The sequence below is a fragment of the Geotrypetes seraphini genome, chromosome 6 (assembly GCF_902459505.1).
Source record: "Geotrypetes seraphini chromosome 6, aGeoSer1.1, whole genome shotgun sequence".
NCBI lineage: Eukaryota > Metazoa > Chordata > Amphibia > Gymnophiona > Dermophiidae > Geotrypetes > Geotrypetes seraphini.
In genome coordinates, this window is record NC_047089.1 from 147,846,285 (window position 1) to 147,866,209 (window position 19,925).

General features: G+C 46.8%; 1 protein-coding gene across 4 annotated transcripts in view; it reads left to right on the forward strand.

Annotated features, from left to right (window-relative positions):
• The window catches only part of IL18RAP (interleukin 18 receptor accessory protein), a 132,898-nt gene that overhangs the window by 84,625 nt on the left and 28,348 nt on the right, over positions 1-19,925 (forward strand). For all 4 annotated transcript variants that reach the window (XM_033947580.1, XM_033947581.1, XM_033947582.1 and 1 more), the window contains 2 exons: positions 10,487-10,673; positions 16,624-16,692. In XM_033947580.1, coding sequence (XP_033803471.1) covers positions 10,487-10,673; positions 16,624-16,692 — 256 coding nt within the window. The remainder of the gene's footprint in view (positions 1-10,486; positions 10,674-16,623; positions 16,693-19,925) is intronic.

Sequence of the window (19,925 nt, forward strand, 5' to 3'; positions counted from 1 at the left end):
AAAGAAAACCTAGACATCATTGGAATCACGGAAACATGGTGGAATGAAGATAACCAGTGGGACGTAGTGCTGCCAGGGTACAAACTCTATAGAAGAGACAGGACCCACAAGAAGGGTGGAGGAATAGCACTATACATAAAAGACACCATTCCCTCATCCAGAGTGGATATAGAACCAAAGGCGGAAGGACTGGAGTCATTATGGGTAAAATTACCAGGAAAAAGTGGCCTTGACATAAGATTGGGTCTATACTATCGTCCACCTGGACAAACGGAAGCAAACGACAAAGATCTGGCAGCAGAACTGAGGCGGGAAGGCAACAACAGGAATGTGACAGTAATGGGAGACTTTAACTACCCCGGGATAAACTGGAATATTGGAAACTCAAACTGTGCGAGGGAAACAGAATTCTTAGAGGCTGTGAGGGACTGCTTTATGGAGCAGCTTGTCAAGGAACCAACAAGAGGATATGCCACTCTTGACCTAATCCTAAACGGAATAGGGGGACCTGCAAAAGAAGTGGAAGTAGTAGGACCACTAGGAAACAGCGATCACAACATGATCCAGTACAAATTAGGAGTAAGTACAGCAAAAGGGAAGAGAACCACAGTGACAATGTTCAACTTCAAGAAAGGAAACTATGATGCTATGAGAGCAATGGTTAAAAAAAAACTTAGAAACAGCTCAAGGAAAACAGAAACTGTAGAGCAAGCCTGGTCTCTATTCAAGGGCACAGTGCAAGAAGCACAACATATGTACATCCCCAGATTTAGAAAAGGGTGCAAAAAAAAACCGAACAAAAAACCCCGCATGGATAAACGACGAGGTGAAGAAAGCGATAGGAGACAAGAAAAAATCATTCCGGAAATGGAAAAAGGACCAAACTGGGGAAAACTGGAATGAACACAGGAAACACCAAAGAGAATGTCATCAAGTGGTTAGGAGAGCGAAAAGAGAATACGAAGAGAAACTGGCCAGGGAGGCAAAAAACTTCAAATCATTCTTCAGATATGTTAAGGGGAAGAAACCAGCGAGGGAGGAAGTAGGACCGTTGGATGATGGAGACGAAAAGGGAGTGATAAAGGAGCAAAAAGAGGTAGCCGACAGGTTAAACAAATTCTTCTCGTCAGTCTTCACAAGCGAGGACACATCCAGTGTACCGGAACCCGACGTGATCTTCCATGGTGACCAAGAAGAAAAACTGTCAGCAATAGAGGTGAGCCATGAGGATGTCCTCCAACAGATAGATAGATTGAAAAGTGACAAATCACCAGGCCCGGACGGAATCCACCCTAGGGTACTAAAAGAACTAAGAAATGAGATAGCGGAAATACTCCAAATAGTTTGCAACCTATCCCTGAAAACTGGAGAGATTCCGGAGGACTGGAAGATAGCAAATGTTACACCTATCTTTAAAAAGGGGTCAAGAGGAGACCCGGGAAACTATAGGCCGGTAAGTTTGACATCGGTTCCAGGCAAGATGGTAGAAGTAGAGAATGACACGGTGACGGTTTACCCGCGGCCACCGCATTTAAGCCGCGGGTCACCGCCGAAAACGGGGAAGAAAACTAGCAGTCGCTGCGGTGACGGGGACAAGGCCATTCACCGACCGCGGAAACGGTGAACAAGTTTGTCCCCGCGGGCCAATGTACCCCCTTCTAGGAACCGCTATTTACCTGTGTTTCACCGTGCTCCTCATTTGTCAGATCAACCCTTCCTGCCAATCGCAGCAGAAGGGTACCCAACCCCTCCTGCCGGTCCTCCCAATGGCCTCCCCTAAGATCGCCGGCAGGAGGGTACCCAACCCCTCCTGCTGGACCCCCCCCCCCAACGAACCCTCCCACCCCGGAACCCCCTTAGTCTTACTTTCCAAGTTGGACCGGACAGCTCCTCGCTCGTCTGGCCAGCAGGCCTGCCTCCGTCCAAATGAGGCGGGCCCGCCCCTCCACTCCCCTGCCTAACCCACAGGATCCTAGGGCCTGATTGGCCCAAGCACCTAAGGCCCCTCCTATAGCGGGAGTGGCTTTAGGTGCCTAGACCAATCAGGCCCTAGGATCCTGTGGGTTGGGCAGGGTAGGGGCGGGCCCGCCTCATTTGGATGGAGGCAAGCCTGCTGGCCATACGTGTGAGGAGCTGTCCGGTCCAACTTGGAAAGTAAGACTAAGGGGGTTCCGGGATGGGAGGGTTCGTTGGGGGGGGGGGTCCAGCAGGAGGGGTTGGGTACCCTCCTGCCGGCGATCTTAGGGGAGGCCATTGGGAGGACCGGCAGGAGGGGTTGGGTACCCTTCTGCTGCGATTGTCGGGAGGGCCGTTGGGGGGGTCTACAGGAGGGGTTGGGTGCCCTCCTGCCGTGATCGCTGGGGGGAGGGGAGACTTGCAGCCGTAGCCGCGGTCACTATGCTAATCACGGCAGCATTTAAAGTACATGTCGTGTTTGTTTTTGCATTGCTAGCTCCAGGGGTGGTGGAAGATTAGTGATTGAAAAACTGTATGAAAAATAACTATTTTAAATTTAGTGATCAAAATGTGTCAGTTTTGAGAATTTTTATTAATTAATTTTTTCTCTGCGTGTTTTGTTTTTGTATAGTTATTAACTAATATTTAACTAAGTTTTAAAGTTTTAAAGTTTTAAAGAATGTTTCCTTTATACGTAAATAAAGAAAAGTGAATGGGATTGCAGTGGCGGTGACGGGGCGGTGAATGGGGTGGCAGTGGCGGTGACGGGGCGGTGAAGAGGATGGTGAGACGGGGACGGGGCGGTGACGGGGATGGTGAGACGGGGACGGGGCGGTGACGGGGATGGTGAGACGGGGACGGGGCGGTGACGGGGACCAATTTTTTCACCGTGTCATTCTCTAGGTAGAAGCACTGATAAAGGATAGCATCTGTGAGCACATCGAAAAAAATGGGCTGATGAAAGCGAGCCAACATGGCTTCTGCAAGGGAAGATCGTGCCAAACAAACTTACTGCACTTCTTTGAGGGGGTAAACAGCCAGTTGGACAAAGGGGAACCTGTAGACATCATTTACCTTGACTTCCAAAAGGCCTTTGACAAAGTACCCCATGAGCGGCTGCTTAGGAAGCTATGGAACCACGGGGTGGAAGGGGACGTATACAGATGGATTAAACACTGGTTGGCAGGCAGGAGACAGAGGGTTGGAGTGAAGGGTCACTACTCGGGCTGGAGGAAAGTCACGAGCGGAGTTCCGCAGGGGTCTGTACTTGGACCGCTGCTGTTCAATATATTTATAAATGACCTGGAAACGGGGACGAAATGTGAAGTTATAAAATTTGCGGACGACACTAAACTCTGTAGAAGGGTTAGAACTACGGAAGAGTGTGAGGACCTACAAAGGGACCTAAACAAACTGGAGGAGTGGGCGAATAAATGGCAGATGAAATTCAATGTAGGGAAATGCAAGGTCATGCATATAGGGAGAAAAAACCTGATGTTCAGCTACCAAATGGGGGGATTAGTATTAGAGGGAAGTAACCTTGAAAGAGATTTGGGTGTATTGGTGGATACAACAATGAAGTCAACGGCGCAATGCGCAGCAGCCGCGAAGAAGGCAAACAGAATGTTGGGTATTATTAAAAATGGTATTATGACCAGAACAAAAGAAGTCATCCTGCCGTTGTATCGGGCAATGGTGCGCCCGCACCTGGAGTACTGTGTTCAGTATTGGTCACCGTACCTCAAGAAGGATATGGCAATACTTGAGAGGGTCCAGAGAAGAGCGACACGAATGATTAAGGGCATGGAAAACCTTTCATACACTGAAAGACTGGAGAGGCTAGTGCTCTTCTCCTTGGAAAAGCGGAGACTCAGAGGAGACATGATAGAAACCTACAAGATCATGAAGGGCATAGAGAAAGTAGAGAGAGATAGATTCTTCAGATTTTCAGAACATGGATGAACAAGAGGGCATTCGGAAAAATTGGAAGGGGATAGATTCAAAACAAATGCTAGGAAGTTTTTCTTTACTCAGCGGATGGTGGATACCTGGAATGCGCTTCCAGAGGACGTAATAGGGCAGAGTACGGTAATGGGGTTTAAGAAAGGATTGGACAATTTTCTGTTGAAAAAGGGGATAGAGGGGTATAGATAGAGGATTGCTGCACAGGTCCTGGACCTGTTGGGCCGCCGCGTGATCGGACTGCTGGGCGCGATGGACCTCGGGTCTGACCCGGCAGAGGCATTGCTTATGTTCTTATGTTCTTATGTTAGAATGGCTCAAAAGTCTCTTTTACCAAGGTGTGCTAAGTAGCAGGCATTAATCTTAATGCAGTGTTCAATGCAAGAGTCAGGGACCAATGGCTGCCCCTGGAGACTTCTGGCGTGGCCAGTAGGAAAAAGGAGGTATTGATGCCCCTGTATAAGACTTTGGTGAGACCTCATTTAAAATATTGTGTACAATTCTGGAGGCCACACCTTCAAAAAGATATAAAAAAGGATGGAGTCGGTCCAGAGGAAGGCTACTAAAATGGTGTGTGGTCTTCGTGATAAGGTGTATGGGGACAGACTTAAAGATCTCAATCTGTGTACTTTGGAGGAAAGGGGAGATATGATAGAGATGTTGAGCTGCGCATGAGTTGAGTCTCTTTCATTTGAAAGTAAACTCTGCAATGAGAGGGCATAGGATTGGAGGGGTGTTTCCTTATTTGCACCTGAAGGTTAGGCCTCTCTGACATCATCAAGCCTGAACCATTATTTGCAAGAAATCATTCCAGCCTGAACCTAGCAAGAAGAGATAGAGTTAGATAGATTGTGAGCCCACCAGGACAGATAGGGAAAATGCTTGAGTACCTGATTGTAAAACCGCTTAGAAAACTTTGATAGGCGGTATATAAAATCCTAATAAACTTAAAAAAAAAAAAAAAGAGAAAGAAGAACACATCTTTGCTGTTTCTGCCTGATGCATTCTGGGTATGTACCAGAATTGTATTGTAGTCAAGGACAACCAGCTATGCCTACATGATCTTCTGATGTGAATCTTGGGGCAGGCATACTCCTATGCTGTGCTTATCTATCGAAGGCGCCTCTGTTCGACAGCCTGTGCAAGACTTTATACAGAAAGGCTATTCATCTAAGTTCTGTTTCTGGATTGGTCCGAAGAGGTCATCTGACGAGATCCAAGTGAAATGTGCTAATTATAATTTAGTCAGTGCCAGATTGTGAGGGAACTCGAATCTTATCATAGGTTACTCTGCATTCTCCATAATAATTAAGACCTGAAAAGTTATCTATGGTGACTCTCTGCCTGAGAGAGAGAGACTTGGACCTTTAAACAGATCTGGATTACATCATAAAGGAAACCTTTGCGGACAACCTAAGTTACAGCTTCTCCCATGGCTGACGAACTCCTGTTTTGGTACCAAAAGAATTCTTATCTTCAGTGCTGAGTAGAGGACGACTTCCCTTTCACCTGATTTTGTGCCAAGGCCTAATTGGATGGTGAGAATACAGAATTCTATTATCTTATCAGCTGGGGTTAGATAAGTGAATCCTATTGTGGTTTGGGATAAGGAGAAGTGAAGCTACTCTTTGTGATAAGCGATATATTTAGTTGCTGCCAATCAGGAATTATTATTATAAGGAATTATAGAGTGTAAGAATTAGTTTTACTTATTTATCTAGCAAGTGTGTTGTGATAATTATGTACTGAGTTTCATATATGTAATCAGATATTTTGTGAACAATATTTAGTTATTGCTGCTGGCTTTTGAATTATATTTTTCTATTTTCATAATAAAGTATTTCTCATTAGCCTGGGTCTTGTGTCATGTAAGTAGGCAAAGAAAGCTGAACCTGGATGAGATATTATGGTCTTCCCTAGAAACTAACAGGCACATATTTGTTTATGTAACTGATTAGTGGACCATAAATCTTTCTACAGGATGAAGTTAAGAGGCTCCGGAGTAATCTAAGGAAATACTTTTTTTACAGAAATGATGATAGATGCATGGAACAGTCTCCCAGAAGAGGTGGTGGAGAGAGAGACTGTGTCTAAATTCTAAAGGGCCTGGGACAGGCACGTGGGATCTATTGGAAAGAGAAAGAGATAATGGTTACTGCGGACGGGCAGACTAGATGAGCCATTTGGCCTTTATCTGCCATCATGTTTCTATGTTTCTATGTAACATTAGGGGTCATAAGGAACATTGCTAACTCCAGTGGTTCCGAGGTAGGAGTTCATAGGACTGTTGTCACCCCAGCCTATTAGATTGCTAAGGTAGGGGTTGGGAAGGTCAGAGGAAGGTCAGCATAGAGTGGTTTAGGGGCTCTGGTTTAGGGGGGTAAGCTGATTTCAGGGGGTTCTAATTTTGAGGAAAGGGTTACTTAATCGGAGGAGGGTTTCATAGCAGGAGGGCATTGATGGTGCGGTATAGGGGAAGCCACTGCTTGCCCAGGGATCAGTAGCATGGAATGTTGCTACTATTTGTGTTTCTGCCAGGTACTTGTGACCTGAAATGGTCACTGTGGAAACAGAATACTGGGCTAGATGGACCATTGATCTGATCCAGTACGACTATTCTTATGTTCTTAAGTCATGTGGAGCCTGTGTAGTAATTCAAGTTTCAAGTTTATTAAAATTTTGATTAAACGCAAATCATAGTTTCTAAGCATTTTACAAATTATAATTAAAAAAGGGAGACATAATAGACAAATATCCACTCAACAACACTAGACCAACAAAAACATTAGGATAGTTAGGAGAACTACAATTTTAAAGTAAAGAATACATAAAAGGAAGACCACAATAGGGAAGAGTGACAATTAGGATTATCGAGCAGCTCTGGCAAAGATTGAAATCTATTTAAGGGTCAAATGCATCATGGAAAAGGTAAGTCTTTAGATTTCCCTTAAATTTGGTTAAGATTTTCTCCGCTCTGATATACAGCGGTAAAGAATTCCATATCGTGGGAACTGTGATTGCGAAGGAAGTAGCACGAGGTGAACCAATAATTTTTAATGACGGTGTATGAAGAAGGCACTGAGAGGAGGATCTTAAGACTCATTTGGAATAAGAAGTTTATGAATAAAGGCCGGTTCTTTAGATTCCTGAGACTTAAAGGAGAGAAGAGCTATTTTATAAATGATATGATGTGGAATTGGCAGACAATGAGCGGATTTTAGCAGAGGAGTAACGTGATCAAACCTTTTCTTATTAGTGATAATTTTTATAGCAGTGTTTTGTATCAGATCTAACCGACAGATGTCTTTTTGATAAATACCCTTATACAGTGAATTACAATAATCAACTTTAGATATAATAAGGGAATGAATTAAAATGTTGAGAGATAGAGAGTCCAGAATCTTCGCCAAGGATCTAATCATCCTTAATCTAATGAAACAATTCTTTACTATGGCACTAATTTGTGATCGGTACGTTAGTTTATTATCTATTATTCTATGTTCAGAAAAGAAATAAAAACTATACTCTTCAAGAAATTCCTTTTTTTTTTTTTTTAATTCTTTATTCCTGAAACAGCTCTAACATCACAAATACCTTCCTCCCTCCTTCTTCCTGCCACACAGATACTACCTGATCTACTCTTCACCTTTTCTAGAAATGACCAATGATCTTCCATTGTAACCCACTGTTTATAACTCTTTTGTAATCTGCCTTGAACAGCAAGGTAATGGCAGAATAGAAATCTCTAATGTAATGTAATGTAATTATTATGCCCAAGATTTTAGTAGAAGACACAGAAATGATAGGAGTATCATTTATTGTAATGATATGACAAAGCTGGATGTTATCTTTCCATGGAAAGAGAAAACATTTAGATTTTGGTATACTTAGTGACAGCATATTTTCATGTAACCATTAACAGATTTTATCTAATTTAGAATTAAAAATTCTAATGTCGTCAGAGCTGCTGGCATCAATAGGGCAAATGATCTGGATATCATCTGTATGGTAAATGCAGGACAGATGTTGGGTATGCCCTCTGCATTTACACCACAGGCGTTGCAGTTACCACATCTTAGTGCTGAATTTAAGGTACCACATTTGGTAACTTTGAGGGGGTGCTAAAATGTTCTCAGCCCAACCAACCAACTGCCTAAATTCTGAGCGTTATTTTGCCACTGTAGCTGAAAAGAGTGTGATCTTATTTTAAGTGCCAATTTGCAGACGACATTCAATGTTTTTTTATATACTGTTTCAGATCATTGATTGAACCATATCTAGTGGTCTAGTAAGGGAGGGAGGGGAGCGGTCCACCCTTGGCGCTGTCTTGGTGGGGGCACCAGCACCCTTCCTGATCTCTGCTCCCCCAGCTCCTTCTCACTTCTACCCTCACGTGTGCACGCCTTCACTATTCGCCCTCCTCTTCACCAGCATGAGCGGCAACTCCAACCTGCCGCTCGTGCCAGCATAGGCTCTCCTTTCGATGCTAATCTGGGTCCCGCGCCTAGGACGTTACATCAGCAGGTTAGCCGACACATGCGCGGGCAGCATGTTGGTGATGCTGCTCGTGCCAGGAAAGTTAAAGTGGTACGAGGAAGAGAAGAGTCATAAGAACATAAGAACATAAGCAGTGCCTCTGCCGGGTCAGACCATAGGTCCATCCTGCCCAGCAGTCCACTCCCGCGGCGGCCCAAACAGGTCACGACCTGTCTGAATCACCAGAAGGGGCTCCCTTGCCACCTTGGTTTCCCATTTAAGTCCTGCCTTCCTATCGAAGTCCTAGCCCTCCGGTCTTGCACATGCACGACCTGGTTGGTTTCTATACTCGTTACCTGGTTAGCTTTCTATACTTGTGTTACATCCCAGCTCCTCCCTCAGTATCCCACGATCCCTTTATCCCTCAGGAATCCGTCCAATCCCTGTTTGAATCCCTGGACCGTACTCTGCCTGATCACTTCCTCCGGTAGCGCATTCCAAGTGTCCACGACCCTCTGGGTGAAAAAAAACTTCCTTGCATTTGTTTTGAACCTATCTCCCTTCAGTTTCTCTGAATGCCCCCTCGTACTTGTTGTCCCCTTCAGTCTGAAGAATCTGTCCCTATCCACCCTCTCTATGCCCCTCATGATCTTGAAGGTCTCTATCATATCTCGCCTGAGCCTCCTTTTCTCCAGAGAGAAGAGCCCCAGCCTATCCAGCCTCTCGGCGTATGGGCAGTGTTCCAGCCCTCTTACCATTCTCGTTGCTCTCCTTTGGACTCTCTCAAGTACCGCCATGTCCTTCTTGAGGTGCGGCGACCAATACTGAACGCAGTATTCCAGATGTGGACGCACCATCGCTCGATACAATGGCATGATGACTTCCTGTGTTCTGGTTGTTATGCCCTTCTTTATGATGCCCAGCATCCTGTTGGCTTTTTTCAAGGCTGCTGCGCACTGTGCAGATGGCTTCTCTCTCGAGTCTGCTGTCTCCCAACAATACCCCCCCCCCCCAATTTGTAGTTGAACAACGGGTTCTTTTTCCCTATATGCATGACCTTGCATTTGTCCACATTGAAGCGCATTTGCCGTTTGTTTGCCCAGTCTTCCAGCTTGTCCAGGTCCCTTTGTAGGTCCTCACACTCCTCCCTGGTCCTAACTCTGCCGCACAGTTTGGTATCGTCTGCAAATTTTATAACCTCACACTTTGCCTCCTTTTCCAGATCATTGATGAATATGTTAAAGAGTAACGGCCCCAGCACCGATCCCTGTGGCACACCGCTCGTGACTCCCCGCCAGTCAGAATATTGACCCTTTACTCCGACCCTCTGCAGTCTACCTGACAACCAGTGCTTGATCCATCTGTGCACATCCCCTCCCACCCCGTGGTTCCACAGCTTCTTAAGCAGCCTTTCATGTGGCACCTTGTCGAAAGCCTTTTGAAAATCGAGGTAAATGATGTCTATGGGTTCCCCATTGTCCACCCGACTGCTTATTCCCTCAAAGAAGTACAGAAGGTTCGTTAGGCACGACCTTCCCTTACAGAATCCGTGCTGGCTTGTTCTCAGTAGGCCATTTCTCTCGATGTGCTCGCAAATGCCGTCCTTGATCATAGCTTCCACCATCTTCCCTATAATTGAAGTCAGGCTCACCGGCCTGTAGTTCCCGGGGTCACCCCTCGATCCCTTCTTGAAGATAGGTGTGACATTTGCCAATTTCCAGTCCTCTGGTACCTCACCAGTTTTCAAGGATAGGTTGCAAACATGTTGGATTGTGCCCGCTATTTCCTGTCTTAGTTCCTTCAGAACCCTTGGGTGGATCCCGTCCGGGCCCGGTGATTTGCCGCATTTTAACCTGTCTATCTGTCACATGTACACATGACACCGGGGGCGGAGGGAAGGAGCGGGGGCAAAGAAGAGGGCAGGGGAGGGGTGCCACCGCCCTGGTCACCTCTCACTGCCACTGACCATATCCACAGCATTCACTTCTTGGCTGGGCTGAGAACTTTTCAGCACCCCCTCATAGGCCCCCTAAATAGCAAAGATCTAAAAAAAAAAATCAGATCACTCTGATTTATTGTGTTTATTTTCCAGGATAAAAAGAGATTTATTCTGCCATCACAGAGAGGCAAAATGAAGCATAACAGTATTAAAATCTTCAAAATCTTCAAAGATGATGCTGGTATTTATGCTTGTGATTATGTGCAGTATGATAATACGAGCCAGTGTGACATCACCAAAACATGGATAAGAAGAGCAGTATTTGAATTGCACGCTACAAGTATGTAACCAATTAAATCTATATAATAAAGTGTCAGCTATCTAACTCCATTCAATAAAATTGGATGCAGCCATGGCAATAGGCAGGAACAAAAGGGGATCATCCCTGCCTCAACAGTCTACCACTGGACTACAAATGATAGAGATTGACCCAAGAGCCTGAAGGAAGGAAGTGTGTCCCACAGGAAGTGGGGGAAGAAGTAGTGACCACAGGGTGAGGCATGCTAAATTTAAGGGGCCCGACAATGACAAGAATGATGTGGAACCATGAAACTTACAAGTTATTCCACAATTTTCTTGACACTTTTTGTTTCATTTCATATCATTGAAGCGAAAAGTGTCAAGAAAAGTGTGGAATAACTTGCAAGTTTCAAGTTTATTTAAAATTTGTTATTCCAATTACACAAAGTTTCTATGCAGAGTACAATTAAAATGGGTATTACATAAAACAGCATTTACAAGTCCATGGCCCTCTTTTATTAAGATGCGCTAAGCGTTTTAGCGCGTGTTTATCGCATGCTAAATCAACGCGCGCGCCAAACACTAACGTGTCATAGGATAACATGCACATGTTAGCGTTTAACGCGTGTTTAGCGTGTGCTAATATTTAGCACGTGCTTAAAAGCATAGCGCATCTTAGTAAAAGAGGGAGCAAATTTCATCAGGCAGACATACAGGAGAGGGGTAAGAACTACAATAAAAAAAAATAGGAAAGAAACAAATAAGGTAATAACATGAAAGGACTGAATTCCTAGTCATGATCAGTATCACTTCCCCATCTGCACCCCCCTCCCTCCCCACACACAGAATCTCTCCACAATAATAATAATAATAACTTTATTCTTCTATACCGCCACAGTCTAATGACTTCTAGGTGGTTCACATCAAAGAAGGCTGGGCAATCAGCGAATTACAGAATGCAAGTAGTGAGGGTACAACTTATTAACAAGAAATAGTTAAAGAAAAATATGAATCTTAAGTATGTAATTTAGGTCTCATGTATGCAACCCAAGGAATAATCCTTTCTCAAGATCAGACTGACCCACTACAGAAAACCCCAAGAATTGCCCCTCATAGGACAACCCCAACCCCACCACCACCATATCCAGACTCTTATGCACCATCTCAATCCCTTGGGACTTTACACATGGTCACCCTAGTAGTCCAGCGGAACAGCGTTAGACTGTGTTCCTTTTGTCTTTTCCTGGCAGCCACAAAGATTCAAACTGGTACATATGAACTCTAGTGATAGTCTTGTGCTACTACTACAGCCAGTGACTTGGGTTGGCCTCCGTGAAGATGGGATACTGGGTTAGATGGACCATTGGTCTGACCCAGTAAGGCATGTTCTTATGTTATTTTGCCATATAAGGAGGGCAGTTGAGGATCAGGATATGGTGTTTGGGGAATCTTGTCTTAAGAGGTACTGTTGTAGTGGGAAGCCTAATAAATGGGAATGTATCGTGGATATGTATTTGAAGGGGGGGGGGGGTTGAACTGCATGGCCATAGAATCTGTATTTTTTTTTTTTTTTTTTGCTGCCACATGCATTAAATATCTCAGTAGGTAGCATTGAGGTATGTAATATGCACCCATGCATATGGGACCAATTTTACAAAGGGGCTCATTTTCAAAAGAGAAAACCTTCAAAAAAGGGCATAAAGTGGTATTTGGATGTTTTACTTGCTAAAATGTTCAAAACCCATATTTTAGACATTGTTCTAGGCTGTTTATCTAAATTCCAAGGGGGCGTGTTGAAGATGTGTTTTGGGTGGGCATAGGACCAGGGCAGGATTAATCAATAGGCGAAGTAGGTCCTGGAACGGTCAGGCGAGCCCGATGAAGGAGGGCATCAACATTGTTTTTTCCAAACGGCGATGGGCCCCTCCAGCATCGATCAGCAACGTGGGCCCCCCTGATCGGCAATGCGGATCCCACCCCGATTGGCAACCCGGCCCCCCCTCTATCAACGGAAAATAAGACAAGCAAGCAACGTGAGTAAGAAAGGCAACGGGAACTGTAATTGTGCAAGCGGTGCTGCTTGCCCAAAGCTTCCCTCTGATGCAGCTTCCTATTTCCACCTGGGCACATGGTGGGGTGGGGCAGGGCAGGGGGGACCAGTGTACTTGTGTGTGCCTAGGGGCCCTCGACGAATTAATCCTGTCCTGCATAGGACTTGGAAGATTTACAGTGATAATCAAACATTTAACAAAACGTCCAGAGCACCATTTAGAAGTTCAGAGCTAGACCTGTTTTAAAAATGAATAAGGGTTCAAAAAGGTGCCCAAATGACCAGAAAACCACTGGATGGATTAAACATGACCCCTTACTCCCCTAGTGGTCATCCATCCCCTCCCACCACCCAAAGATTTGAAAGAAACACTAGATGCCAGCAGTGTTCCCTCTAAGCGGGCGGGTGTTGTGAGCAAACTTTTTTCACCGTGAGCCAAAAATATCGGGCGCCAGCAAGTTATGAGCCAACTCGCCCGATTCTCCTCTCGCCGCCCTGCCATCTGCCGTACGCCTCTTCCGATCGTGCGCTGTGACGAGAAACGTGTGCGCTGCGATGTAATATTTTGTGCGCCAGCGCACGCCAGCGCAGCTTAGCGGGAACACTGGTTCAAATGGTTTTATTTATTTCCCCAAATTTATTTTTGTTATACGCATTGAAAATATTTGATATTGCGTTTAAATCAAAATCTCAATAAACTTGAAACGAGTGCCCGTGAGATTGTGGGAGGGTTAAATACTCAAAACTTAGAAGTTTTTGCTACGCCAGCTTTCTGGTATCTTTACAAACAGTGGCGTACCTAGCATATGTAACATCCGGGGCCCATCATTTTTTGGCACCCCCCCCCATCTGTAAGAAAAACATGATTTTTAGTAACAAACCACACGTCACACATGAGTACCTAGGAAAAGGCAGCATCTTACATATTGCAGTGAGCAGTACATCAATACACCCATTGTAAAACTAAACAAGCCAGACCAGCACAGATCAATCCTACACCGTCAATCCTAACAGAAAACCATGTCTTTCGAACACACAGAACACAGAAAACACCTTCGCCTAGTAAGGAATATGTAATCACAAACTAACCCCTCCCTCTTTTACAAAACTGTAGTGTGGATTTTAGCTACGGAGGTAACAGCTCTGATGCTCATAAAATTCTGAGCATCAGAGCTGCTACCACCAAGGCTGGTGCTAAAAACGCTTCACAGTTTTGTAAAAGGGGGGATAAAATAAAAATACATAGACAAAGGTTAAATTGAACCAGCAAGAAGCTGGACTCTGCATACAATGCTTCACAGAAACAGTGACACATGTCTCCTAAAGCAATAAATAAATAGAAATTTTTTTCTACCTTTGTCTTCTGTGGTTTCTCCTTTCCTTATCTTCTTGTAACTCTCTTCCTTCCATTCACTGTCTGCCGTCTCTCTTCCCCTATATGGCATCTTCTCTCCTTCTATGCCCCTTCCAGAAACTGTATGCCTCCCCCTTCCATCTCTCCTTTCACCCCATTGGTCTGGCATCTCTCTCCTCGCCTTCCCTCTCCCACACCTCTCCTCATAGTCTGGTATCTCCCCTTCCCTGATTCTCTGGCATCTCTCTCCTTTCCTTTTCTTCCATCTTTCGCTCCCCCTCCATGCTCTCACATCTCCCCCTTCCTTTTCCCTTAGACTGGCATACCTTCCTCCTATGCTCCAAGCCCTGGCATCTCCTTTAATTCCCTCCCTCATCTTCCTTCTCCCTCCAGCTGGGTACCGCAACACTCTTCCCTGCAGCTCTGCACTTCCCCACAATTGCCATGCTTCGGTTCCTCTTCTTCCTTCCTTCCCCCCCCCCCCCCCCCCCCCGCGGGACCCTGCGGCACCATCAACTCTTACTCCCTCTAATGTCGGCCCTGCAGCTCCAGACTTCCTCGCACCTTCTCCCCTCCCCCTTTGGATCGCTATTATTTTAAATGTTATAGCCGCGGAGCTGTATCCATCAGTGGAGATGTCTAACCTCGGCCTGCCCCAGAACTCTTACTGCAGCAGCCCGTCTAGGCAGGAACAGGAAGTCACTGTTGCAGTAAGAGTTCCGGGGCAGGCCGAGGTTAGACATCTCCACTGATGGATACAGCTCCGCGGCTATAACATTTAAAATAATAGCGATCCAAAGGGGGAGGGGAGAAGGTGCGAGGAAGTCTGGAGCTGCAGGGCCGACATTAGAGGGAGTAAGAGTTGATGGTGCCGCAGGGTCCCGCGGGGGGGGGGGGGGAGGAAGGAAGGAAGAAGAGGAACCGAAGCATGGCAATTGTGGGGAAGTGCAATCCCCCCAATGCGTCCCCTTACCTTACCTCCCCTTACCTTTGCGACGCGTGTGTGCGCTGTGAAGAGAAACTTTGCGCTGCGATGTAATATTTTGTGCGCGAGCGCAGGCCAGCGCACCTTAGCGGGAACACTGCCAGCCTTACCATCCTTACACTAGATACCAGTATTACAGCTTCAGATGGCCACACAGATACAGCTCAGCAGATCAGAGGGGCACTCTAAGGTGTATTGCAGTGAACGTCACATTAAAAAGTCCCAGGTACACATGTCACTATATCCCATAGGAGAGACCTTAGGTACTTGTGCCAATCAGCTTTAGGCCCCTCCCAGTGCATCCTAGGGTGCCCCAGGAAGGGGAAGGCCCACCATTTTGAAGAGGCAGGTCTGCTGGTAGGAGGGAGTGGGCATCCCTCTTGCCGGTCTTCCATTAAAGGTATGGGGGGGTTCGGGGAGGGTGTCATTCAGGCAAGAAGGAGTGGTCATTCTTCCTGCCGATTTCGGCTGTGAGGGGTGTTCTCAGATAGGAGGAAGTGAGCATTCCTCCTATCAATTTCAGGTGTGGGGGGTGTTGGGAGTATCCTCAAGCAGGAGAGAGTAGGCATCCTTCCTGCCAATTTTGGGTGGGGGGAGGGAGTGTCAGCAGTGTCCTCAGGCAGGAGGGAGTGGGTATCCTTCTTGCCAATTGGGAAGTTTTCTGCCTATTGCTGCTGCTACTTTACCTGCTCACAGGGGACAGATCAGCTGAGCCAGCTGCTCACAGGAGACAGATTAGCACTTCCTGAAGTTGCTGGCTTCGAGGCTTCCCCTGCTGGCTCAGTTGATGAACTAGCAGGGGAAGCCCCAAGCAGCTGAGGACAGGGGAAGCCCTGAAGCCGGCAGCTTTAGGAAGTCATGGCTCAACTGATCGGGGATTCCCCTGCTGCAATGAGCTCAGTCAACGGTGAGAGCAGCAGCGGCGGGCAGAAGAAAACTTTTAAAGTTTTGACAGGCAGGAAGAGGGGAGGAGCTGCACCTAGTGATTGCTTTTCTGAGCAGGTGCTAGGCATAGTTCCTCCCTCTTTTACTGGGGCTGCTCCGCAAACAGGCATGATTCTGTAACCGGCACTGTTACTTGATTGACACGCAATCAGCGGCCGCTGACATGGGCGCTGGTTAGAGAATCTGGGGTAAATGCAGAAACTTACTGCACTTTAGCAAAAATGCTTCTTAAATGCACATAATATTCATAGTTTGACATGCATTAAACCACTTTAATGTAAAGAAAACCCCAGATATTCATAGCTATTTAACTATCTAGGCTCAGTGGTTAAAGCTACAGCCTCAGCACCCTGGGGTTGTGGGTTCAAACCCATGCTGCTCCTTGTGACCCTGGGCAATATCCCCATTGCCCCAGGTACATTAGATAGACTGTGAGCCCACCTGGACAGTCAGGGAAAATGCTTGAGTACCTGAATACATTCATGTAAACCGTTCTGAGCTCCCTTGGGAGAACGGTATAGAAAATTGAATAAATAAATATCGTTTGGCTGGCTAACTGCTAATATTCAGTGAGAGATAGCCAGTTATCTCTGCTGATCAACTCTACCATAAACAAATTTTACAAATACCAATTGTATTTGTTATTTATATTCTAGTGGAAAATACAGAGAAGCCGCCTAATATTCTAGATCCTCCAGGGGAGAAGACACTAGAAGTGAAACTTGGTAAGTTTGAGATTTTGTTTTATGAAAATTTTGAAGCAGGTAAACTGTGGATTAACAGAGGATACAGACTCTAGATAGTCTGCCACCAATCCATTGTTATCATTCAGACCCCGCCCAAGCTCCGCCCCTGACCTCGCCCCATAAAAATAGTACTAATTGTAAAGCTATTTTTCCATTCATTTTTTATACATACATCCTATATAATAAAATGCTAGCCGCGCATGCGCACTCAGACCTGATCCGTAGGTCTGTGGCCAGAGTGCGTATGCGGCGGACTGATCGGGAAAACACAGCACAGCCGGTGACTCCCCCCTTCCCGCCCTCACTCACTGCCAAAACCACCACCTCCTCCTTCTCGCCGGCTCACCCGCTTTTAAATTAAGAGAAAAGCGCTGCACCGCGCTAACGCTGGCTTTGCTGTCTTCTGTCCACTGCGGCCCACCCTCTCTGACTACTTCCTGTTTCCGCTAGGGTAGGCCGCAGTGGATAGAAGTCGCCGAAGCCAGCGGCTGTAGCCGCCGATCTCCGTTCCTCCGGGAGGGGGGGGGTGTCTGGGAGGAGAGGGATCGCGGCCACTCAGCGCCCCCACCGAGGAGCCCAGCAACTTTCTGCTGCCCGGGACCCGAGTCATTTGCCGCCCCCCCCTTTTCCCTTACCGCGGGCCCAACTGGCGATTTAAGCAGCGTGTGCAGCAGTCTTCACACGCTGCTTCGGGCCCTTCTACTGCCCTGATATGCTCCGGACGTGCCAGAGTAAATCAGGGCAGACTGCTGCACACGCTGCTTGAATCGCCATGTGGAGTTGGGCCCGCGGGAAGGGAAGGGAAGGGAAGGGGGGGGGCGGCAAAGGACTCGGGCCCGCGTTTGTAGTCGCGACTGTGGGAAGAGAAAGGGGGTAGAGGAAACGCTAATGCTGCTGCACAGGGAACTGGTGTAGGGGGAGGGAATGCTGCTTTGCACAGAAAGACAGAGGGAGGAAGGGAGACAGAAAGACAAGAAGAAAGACACAGGGCCAGGGGCACAGGGAACTGGTGTGGGGGGAGGGAAAGGGAGGGGGAGGGAATGCTGCTTTGGACATACAGACAGAGGGAGGAAGGGAGACAGAAAGACAAGAAGAAAGACACAGGGGCAGGTGCACAAGGAACTGGTGTGGGGGGAGGGAAATGGAGGGGGAGGGAATGCTGCTTCGGACAGACAGACAGGGAGGAAGGGAGACAGAAATAAAAGAAGAAAGACACAGGGGCTGGGAGATATACAGAAAGACAAACAGACAAAGGGGGCCAGGGACAGAGACAGACATAAAGAAAGACAGCGGGAGTCGCGTCAGGAGGGGTGCGGGATGCCGCAGAGGGAACTTTTCCAATGGGTGCAACTGGGCGGCTGTCGGGAGCCTCTGATCAGGGGCAGAGCAAGGTAAGTGTATCATAGGGTTAAGAAGGAGGAGGGGGGAGAAAAAGGAAGGGATGCCTACTACTGGACAGGGGGAGAAGGAAAGAGGTGCTGATGGACAGGGGGGGTGAAGAAAAAGGAACGGAGGCCTAATATTGGACAGGGGGGAGGTAAAACAAAGGGAGAAGGGCTGCTGCTGCATAAGGAGAGCTGTGAAGGGGTGGTGGTGGACACAGGGGAGGTAAAAGGAAGGGAGAATGGACAGGGGGAGCAGGCAAGGGGTAGTGATGGACAGCCAAGGAAAAAGAAAGACAGAAAGAAAGAAAGCGGCTAAGGAGAGAGAGAGAGAGAAAGAAATAAAGAGAGGCACACACACATATATTCTAGCACCCGTTAATGTAACGGGCTATAAGACTAGTACAATATAATCTATGTTTCTATCTGGGATAGGCACATGGGATTTCCAGAGAGAGAAAGAGATAATGGTTACTGCAGATGGGCAGACTAGATGGGCCATTTGGCCTTTATCTGCCATCATGTTTCTATTACATAATGGTTAACCACAAAATTAAACTACACTGCATTCTTCCTTTTCAGGCTGGACCGTCTTTTTTTTTCACTTTCCCTTTTTCTGTCTTTATCAGGTTTGCCTTTCCATGCCTTTGCTACATTTGTCTTCCACTAATCTTTCCTTTTTATGTTTTTCCCACTTTTCTCTGTGTTTATATCTGCCTATTTGATTTTACCCTCATTCTTCCTTTCTTTCATTCTCTAGTCCTTAGTCCCCTTTTCACCTCTCATCTACCCACCAGTTATTCCCATCTCTTTCTAATCATTCTCCAGCACTCCTATTGCTGGCTCTCTCTCTCTCTCTCTAGTTCTCCACTCTCTTATTGCTCCACTCTTTAGTCCTGCATTTCCATTCTCTGTACTCATCCTCTAGTGTCTCTGATTTCCTCACAACTGAGTCTTCATGTCCTAGTTATCTTCTGCTGCTATCATTCTCCCTTACCCTTACCCATAATCCTTTTCTCTTTTCTGCTATTTCCCCCACTTCCTAGGTCCATTCATCTTCTGCTCTGTCCCCCCCCCCACTAGAACCATCCATTTTCTACTCTGTTCCCCAGTTCTTCAGTGCCATCCATCTTCTGCTTAATTGTTATTTTTCTAGCTCCACATCCACAATCATTCAAACTTTCCTTTCTAACCTCCCTTGTGTCCTTGTTTCTGTCCCATGTTCAACATCTGTGTCCTCAACCCCCCCCCATGTCTAGCATCTTTCCTCTTGTTCCTGTTATCTGTATACAGCTTCTAACTCTCTCTTTCCTTTCACCTGCGCTCTGAAGCTCTCAAACTCTCACCCCCACCCAAGGACCAGCATCTCTCTCCCCTACCCCCAGGGCAGGATTAAACAATAGGCCAAGTAGGCATGTGCCTAGGGCTCGAAATGGTCAGGGGGGCCCGATGAAGGAGGGTATCAACATTGTTTTTCCCAAACGGTGATGGGCCCCTCCAGCATCGATCGGCTATGCGACCCCCCCCCCCCCCCGATCAGCAACACACCCCCCCCCCCCCCATTGATGGAAAGTAAGACAAGCAAGCAACGCGGGTAAGAAAGGCAAAGGGAACTTTAATTTTGGAAGTGGTGCTGCTTGCCCAAAGCTTCCCTCTGAAGCAGCTTCCTGTTTCCGCCTGGGCGCATGGTGGGGTGGGGCAGGGCAGGAGGCCCAGTGTACTTGGGTGTCTAGGGGCCCTCGACAAATTAATCCTGCCCTGCCTACCCCCTCTCTTCTTCTGGGGTTCTCATCTGAGCTCCCCATCCCCATGTTCTCTCTCTCTTTCTCT